The 8,226-nt window shown below is 38.2% G+C and overlaps 1 protein-coding gene across 1 annotated transcript; it reads left to right on the top strand.

Moving 5' to 3' along the window:
* Positions 1–220: 220 nt before the first annotated feature.
* Positions 221–8,049, top strand: LOC132193470 (segmentation protein even-skipped). The gene is made up of 4 exons (XM_059614173.1): positions 221–401; positions 994–1,099; positions 4,337–4,578; positions 6,579–8,049. The coding sequence occupies exons 1-4, from the start codon at positions 249–251 to the stop codon at positions 7,101–7,103; spliced, it is 1,026 nt and encodes a 341-aa protein (XP_059470156.1). The 5' UTR covers positions 221–248; the 3' UTR covers positions 7,104–8,049.
* The last annotated feature ends 177 nt before the right edge of the window (positions 8,050–8,226 follow it).

Here is an 8,226-nt window from a genome sequence, read left to right as displayed (position 1 = left end):
CCTCCGTATCTGGATGCAAATCGCTCGGCGGCGGCGATAAAACGCTCAATAAATCAGCCGCTAATGAAGCAGATGATATCACTCGCGCCGAGGGTCGTCCTCTGGAGCCGCGGCGCCGCGGGGGCGGGGCCACCGAGGGCCAATGGGCGGCGCGGAGGGCTGCCTTCGGCGCTCCGAGATCTGGCGCGGCCGAGCGTGCTGCGTTCAGTTCTCCGCCAGCAGCTCCCGAACTCGGACACGGCAGCAACATGCAGTCCTTCCGGCTCGAGACCAACAACAACAACAACACGTCGGCCGCTGCCGAGCACCTCAAGCTCGAGATGGCCATCAGACAGCAGATGCACCGGCAGCACCCTCTCATGTCGGCGCCACCGTCACCACCGTTTTCCATGCACCACCCGGTAAGTGAAAAATAATAGTTTTATTTTCAGTTTTTTCTCTTCAAATTTACAAAATAATCCATTTAAGATAGGCACAGTTTTTATTTAAGGTTAAAAAAAGTTTATAACATTTTTAAAAAGATAATTCCATAAAATTTACAGATAGAACTCAAATTTCTACTAGAATTTTTCAAGAAATAAATTTTTAATTAATTCAAGATACAAATTTTAAATTCAGTAGCATAAAAAGAGAACTTTTGGGGGTTCACTTAAGTAAATTACTTCAAATGTGGCTTTTTGCGATAGTTTTAAATATTATTTAAGAGTTAATTTAAAAAAGGAAATTACTTTTAAAATTACGGAAACCTGTAAAATCTTTAAAAATTTTCAAGTTTTTAAATCGATGGAGGTTCAAATTGCTAATTGTTTTCTGCAATAATTGCCGAAAAAGCTCCTATTTGCTTTAGAAATTTAAAATATAAGATTAATTTTTTTCAAAATTTTGAGAAATTCCCAAATAATTTTTTCTCATATAATAATTTTTAATTAATAATCAAGCTTAAAAATCCTTATTTTTTAACATCATTTGCATGAATTTGTTTTGTGCTGGCAGGTGCCTCCAATGTACAACGGGTCGCACACACCCCCAGGCACACCGCCGCCTTCAGTTCCTCCGCAGATTTCGGCCGCACACCTCCTCTCCAAGGGAGACCCCAAAGGTCAGTTTTTTTTACCGCTTTTAAACCCTTTTCTCGTGACGCAACCGGTCTTTTTCGCAAACGGACTCATTAATTCGAACTAATCGTTTTGCTTGGCACGATTTTGCGAAATTTCGAGCATTTCATTTGCGTGCGCCGGCGGCGCAAACTGCCTCTCTTTTTATTTTCAGTGGCAATTTTACAGCCGCACAGCCGCGCTGCTTATTTTATTAGCGAAAAATTAATTTATTGCCGCGCCTTCTTGAATACAATTCTGCTCTCGGGATCATTTGCACGGCCGCGAGCGATTCATGACTGGACTGACCAGCAGAGAAATCTCTCTGATTTTTCGGTCCGTAGATATTTACATATATGCAATAATTACTTTATTGCGCGCGCGAGAGAGCAATTTGCTCCTTTTAGTTTAATGAAATCCTCGAAAAACTGAGACACATATTAGCCGCTACTTTTTTCCTGGATGTTTTTAATCCTCGGTGGGAAAGAGAGAATCTTCGCGGACGCCGGTGGAAAAAATTCAAGTGGTCTGTCGTCGCGCACGGACCACCCCGCAGGTGCATTGCAGCAAGCGGTGGCGCCAACGCGCGCACCCCTCGCCTTTTTTTAATTCCTTCTCAGACAAGCCCCCTGTGGTCACGAAAACACCCTCTAATTGATGCGCCAAACCTTGTCCTGCGGGATGGAGGGTAAATAATACTTTTTTCGCGTTGGGCGCGACGACAAAAACAGCCTTTTTAGCGACAGACGCCTCTTCACTTATTGTCAATCCCTTTTTGGAAATTAAACACTGCAGTTTTTTTAAACATCGGTCCACATCCTGAAAAATTTCGAAGTTTGTTTCATAATTATATTTAACAGTAAATTTAATACTTTAAATTACTGTTCTTAAATTTTTATATTAATTTAAAAATTTTCTGACGTTAAAACATATTCAAGTGTTTGTTTAATATTAATAATAAATTTTAATTTAAATATTAAAATTTGTTGGCATTTTTTCAATTTGTCAACAAGAAAAATTCAACAATGTTGAAGAGAAATATAATGAAAATTAATTTATTTTATTAAAATATATATAAACTGCTGTGGTCCTTGCTAGAATCATATCAAGAAATGCAAAAATTAATTAGTATAGTGGCCCTTTTTGGTGCTCGTGAAGTGAATTGTGATTCTTTATTCAAATAGAACATTCTTAAAATTTAGAAGATGATTATCGGAAGCATTTAATAGAACAAATGGCATCTCACATAATTCACGCACGAGGGAATGTTTTGATTGAGTGCGTGAAAGAAACGCGAGAGCTGCATGTTGAACAAAGTGCTAATTATATTAATCTCGCGGCCGCGGTGCTAAAAACAAGACCATTTACCTGTAATTAATAAAAGCGGCACATTCCCATGTCATCTGGCCGCAATAACAGATAAATAATGGACGCTTTTGTGCTCGAATATTATTGTCTTTGTTATCTCTTCACATTGGAGAGAAAAGTTATGAATTATTAGGAGAGATGAGAGAGATAATAGGGGGTCGACTTATATTTATTTATTCAAATGCGTCTCGCTCGGCCGGCCACGTTTCGATTCAAAGCAATTTATTTGTTCTAAACACCTTCAATTACGGATTAAATATGTACACCTTAAGTGTAATTACACGGTACTTTGGCACGTTCTAGAAATTAATTTATGCCACCGGGGCGCGATTTTTTCCATTTTGATTCCGATTTACTCGAGCATGCACATACAATCATTTGCATTCAATCCGCTTGCTCGCCTCTCCAGAAAATTGCTCGAAACCGAGACGCCAGGAAGTGTCGAGATGATATTCAGATTAGAACAAAAACAAAACGTTACACAAGAGCATTTAGGACAAGAAGTGCAGCCTCTGCTTTTAATTTTGATGCTCATGTCGCGTCTGAAAATGACATCAACGCGATACCAATCTCGTTTATTGCTTTCCTTGTATCAATGTTTTGCCATTATTCATCATTTTCAAGTACATTTTGATTTTTTTTATAATCAATCTTCATTTTATAAAAGGAAACAATGTGTTGATTTTTTTAACAAGAGCCATCTGCGGCTCTGTCGAATTTCCGTCTAGTGCACTTTTCGTTTCGCTTGTACTTGGCGCTTGGCCTGAGTCATTAAGTGGCGCGGCGCCTCTCTCTTAAAAAACTCATCATCTGCCTCTCGACGGTGCTTCCTGATCCACTTATTCTCATAGACGGGTGCCTGCGTGTCGCCTCATCCCCAATGCCACTTATATTCCAATTGTCGCCTTTTTCGCTCCTGAGTGCGTTGGCGTCGCTGAAAAAACTGAGACTGCGCCTATTAGCCGAAGCAATTAGCGCTTTCTTAACGCCTGCTCTTTGATAAAACGCCGACGCCACTGACGAGAAGATGCTCTCGTCATAATATTTCTCCTTCACAAAACTGCAGCTCTCTTATTTTTGAATAAAGAAATAGAGACTGAAATGCCAAATTCATATTTAGATTCATTTTTGTTTAATTTTTATTTATTTTAATTAGTTTTGCCAGTTTTTATTTATTATCAGATTTAAACTTTAATATTAATATATTTTTTTAGGTGAATTATAGGTCATTGTAGATGGAAATATGTCCTCTAATAGGAGATTATAGAATTAACCTTTAATTAAATCTTAAAAGTAATATATTTGGATTTTAACAAACTGTGATTTTAACTTCAATATTTATTTAAAATTAACAGGAAGAGTAAAATTTTGTAAACGGGAACCTTTTACTTTTTTGCCGTTAAGATTGAAAATTTCTAAAGATTTCAGACGGTCCTTTTCTTTTCCACATAACCACCCTCGTAATTTGCCGCGTCGCCTTTCAACGGCCGAGATTTCTCTTTTGCCCTGTGAGATTTATTTGTTTATTGAAAAACACGCACCAAAGTGGTCGCAACAAGACAAAATAATAAGCTGCGTCTCCCTCTGCAGCGTGAAATGTGTATGTCTGCTGGGCTTGACAATGGGACGCGCGTTTCGTGGGAAAGGTCGGCCAGAATTCGTTCCACCGCGCGGCTAGAATCGCTTTGCTTGTTTTGTTTGTCCGACCGGACACAAATCAGTCCCGGTATTCAAACTTCAAACAAACTCTGCCCCTGTTATAAATAAATAAATCATCCCTTGGCCCTTTTTTGCAATAAAATTGTTGTAACTGAAGGCGGCATTTTCCTTTTGATTTCGATCGAAATCATAAATTTCGTTTCCTGCTGTTTCAGAATCCAGAGGTCGATCGCCGACTCCTCCGGGCCACAGTTCGCCAACCCTGCAGAGTGGAGCGGCGGCCGCCGCGGCCGCGGCTGCTGCGGCGGCAGAGCAGAGCATCCGCCGGTACCGCACCGCCTTCACGCGGGAGCAGCTCGGCCGACTCGAAAAGGAATTCTTCAAGGAGAACTACGTGTCCCGGCCGAGAAGATGCGAACTCGCTGCACAACTTGGCCTCCCAGAATCCACCATCAAGGTAGGCTCAAATTCCAAGCCCTGTTTTTTTTTTTACAAAATCTTCCCTTATTTGAATTTTGAATATCCGTTGTGGAAATTATGTTCATTGAAGCAAAATTCAAAGCAACGAAAAATGATAATTTCGATAAAAAAGTTAATTTAATTAATAAAAGAAGTTGCTCCAGGTGTGCTATTCTTATTTTATTTTGAATTAAGCTGGAATTAAGTATGTTTTTTTTTTCACTTTTTCTTTTTCATTGCTTCCTACTGTCCTTACGGATAAATTTTTTTATAAATTTATTTATTTATATCACTTTTGAAAAGTATTAATTTTTTTTGCAAAATAATTGCTTTGAAACGGTCGTAATTTATCTCTAATTGCGGACAACGGGCGTTTTTAAATTGAAATTAATTCGGCAGATTCAATTGGCCGCTGAGAAATCGGTGCGGAGGCAATCAATAATTCCTCTCCCCGCCCTCCGCAAGCCGCGATGATGCAGCCGAACGGTCGCTGCTCGGCGTGTTTAAATGAGAGACCATGATGAATGAACGCAGAGTTTATAATAGCCAGATTATTCTGCAAGGCCTGGGAGTGAATAATCACTGTGCACGCTGGTGATAAATGGCCTTTTATCCGCCTACCGAGGGGCTCAGGTGCTTTCAAACCCGCACCCTTTATAGCGGCAAAACAACATTTTGCACATATTATAATAATTTTTAATGTGTTCTTATTTTTTAAATTATTTATTTTAATTTATAAAATTTTTTAATTTAAATTTACATTTAAATTTATTTCATATATTTTACTTTAAATTTTTCAAATAATTCTCTTGTTTATTGAGATAATTATTATTCTAAGTTTTTCTTCTTTTTATTTAAATTAATAATGAATAATAGAAACATCGCCATTCAAAAATAATATTGTAAATATTTGAGCTTTCCTCATATCTTTTAGCCTGAATTATTTGAATGTTGAATTGATTCAAAAACTTTTTAAAATGTAATCACGGGAATTAAATTATAAATAATATCTATGCAGTGTTCTTTCTGTCGGAGGGTTTTTACTCCTATTTCTTATGTCAAAGAAACAAAAAACTTTCGGTGATGCAATTTTCGTGTTGCGCGCGGGGGTGGGTCAATGACGCGCGGCTTGCGGTGTTGAAAGAACAGGAAAAAACAATAAAAAGCCACACACATTGGATGATTTCTTAACATCTCGCCTCTAATGGAAATGATGGACGCTCGGATTAAATTGTACTTACTTAGCACTGCACCCGAGGGCTATTTAGTTAGCACCGCGTTTTTGTCAAAGGCGGACGCCGACGCCGCGCCGCAACACTCATGATTGCTGTTTAATTCTCACTCGCCGGCTCAATATCGCGCAGTTAGCACCTTCTGTTTGCCCTCCAAACGCGCACCTGCTCGTATCCTCTACAGCTCGTGAACAATAAAAAAACTTTTTTATTCAATCCGCGTGTATAGCCGCGCGTATGCTAATGAAGACGCACAGTTGCACTTCTCGTTTTGAAATCATAAGATGCGCGTCATTATAAAAATCTTTTTTCGGGATATGCGGGGAAAAGCTCACGAAATGAATCTATATAAATATAAAAATTCACTATCTTTTGAAAATTATCAGATACAATAATTATCAAATATTTAAAAGAAATTATTCCATAATAATTAACCTTTTTAAACGGCTGACGAGAAAGTTTTTAATAATATTTAACTATAAATTTAGTGCCAAAAATCCAATTCATTATTTTATCTAGTATTTATTATTGCCAAAGATTTCCATTAATTATTTTATTTCTTGGCTATTTTTCTTCTTCTTTAATTTAATGGCTGATATTGCAATGTTACAATTATTAGTAATTATTCATATTTGAAACTACAAAAAGTTTTGATTAAAATTATTTAAGCTAATTTTTTAATATTTCTTTTATCTTTTATTTTTACTTTTCAAAAACTCTTTTAAATGTTATTTTGCTATAATTTTCCATATTTGTTCTGCTTCAGGTTTGGTTCCAAAACCGTCGAATGAAAGACAAACGTCAACGGATGGCCCTGGCGTGGCCCTACGCCATGTACACCGACCCTGCGTTCGCCGCCAGCCTCCTCCAAGCAGCCGCCGCCTCTTCAGGCTACGCTCCCTATTCCTACTACCACGCCCTCAGGTACGCTCCTTACCCTTTGAGGCCGCAGCCCGCCAGCCCTGCGGGCATGCCCGCCGCCCCCATGCTTCCGGGGGCGGGGGCCGCGCCCTTCCTGCGACCCACGTCGCTCACCCCACCTGGAGAGGCGCCCTTCTGCACGCACAACGACCCCGCCACCTGCCGGTGCCCCCTCTTCTCAGGCCAGAGCACCCTGCCGCCCTTCCCTGCCATCAAGATCCCCTCCGACTTGCGGTTGTCGCCCTCCCCGAACAGCCCCCTCGCCAGTCCGACGACGCCCCCAACCACCATCACCGAAACGACCCCGCCGACCAGAACGCAGCACCAACTGTTCCAGCCGTACAAGTCGGACATTTCCGAACGCGCCTAAAGACAACTTTTAGTTTTAATTCTTCTTATTATTCTTTCTGAGAAAGAGATCCTGATCCTGAATTTGATTGAATTATTTGATAGAAAATTGTTGAATTATTGAATTTTAGATTTAAATATGTGTAGACTCTAGTTCTTCGGAAACTTTGATTTGAAGCCACCGGGCGCAAACCTACTTACCGTGTAAATAGCATGTTCGTTCACTTTGCTTAGTCAGCGAAACATTAATATTAATACTGTTAGTTCCTTTGTATTAAGGTTGTAGTTTGTAATCTCAAACGCCAGTACCACGCAAGTTTACTCTACTTTTTGCTGTACATTCTTTGTGAATAATTTAAGAATAAGATTTTTTCTTGTTGAACGCCAACATTTTAGATTAATTAAGATTTTGTTTTTAAATTCACGCCTGCACCAAGAACGTTTACTCACAATTTTCTTATATTAGTCCTATGCAAAAACCTATCGTTTAATTTTAATTTAAGTATAATCGCCAGCACCAGGAAAGTTTACTCAAAATCCTTTGTAAATAAATTATTTTTAAATTAAAATTTAATCTTTTGTTTAAAATTCAGCCAGCGCCAAGAAAGTTTACTCAAAATTTCTGTAAAAATTATTTGTATACAATTATTTTTAAGTGGGTGCTGCTTCACTGCGCACTTTAGAGGAATCCTCAAACAAAGTTACTTTTGTACAAAAAAATATATAGATATTCGTTTTAGTTTGTAAAAAGAATTTTGATGAGTTAATTCTACAGAGAATGTGTTTTTGAAAATTGTGAATATCATTTGATTGTATATGTCAATATTGACCCGGCCGTTGATTGATTAAATAATGCATTTAGTGTTAATTATTGTACAGAGAAAATTTCGTATTTGTAAAGGATTTAATGTTTAATGTCCGATCAATGTGACTATATGTATAGTTTAAAAAACTCGAATAAAAGAGTTATCATTTTAAAAACATAATTTACGTGTATTAATATATTTCAAATACTTTATTACCTTGAGAATTTTTTCTTCTTTTTGAATAATTCAGTGGTTATTACGAAAAACTTGATGATTATTTTATTACGTTGATTGGAGCGTGTCTAAATCCGGTAAATCGGCGAAACTTTCAAATCATTA

Source organism: Neocloeon triangulifer, unplaced genomic scaffold (assembly GCF_031216515.1).
Source record: "Neocloeon triangulifer isolate White Clay Creek 2 clone unplaced genomic scaffold, ASM3121651v1 ptg000004l, whole genome shotgun sequence".
Taxonomy (NCBI): Eukaryota; Metazoa; Arthropoda; class Insecta; order Ephemeroptera; family Baetidae; genus Neocloeon; species Neocloeon triangulifer.
This window is presented reverse-complemented; position numbering and strand designations above follow the sequence as displayed.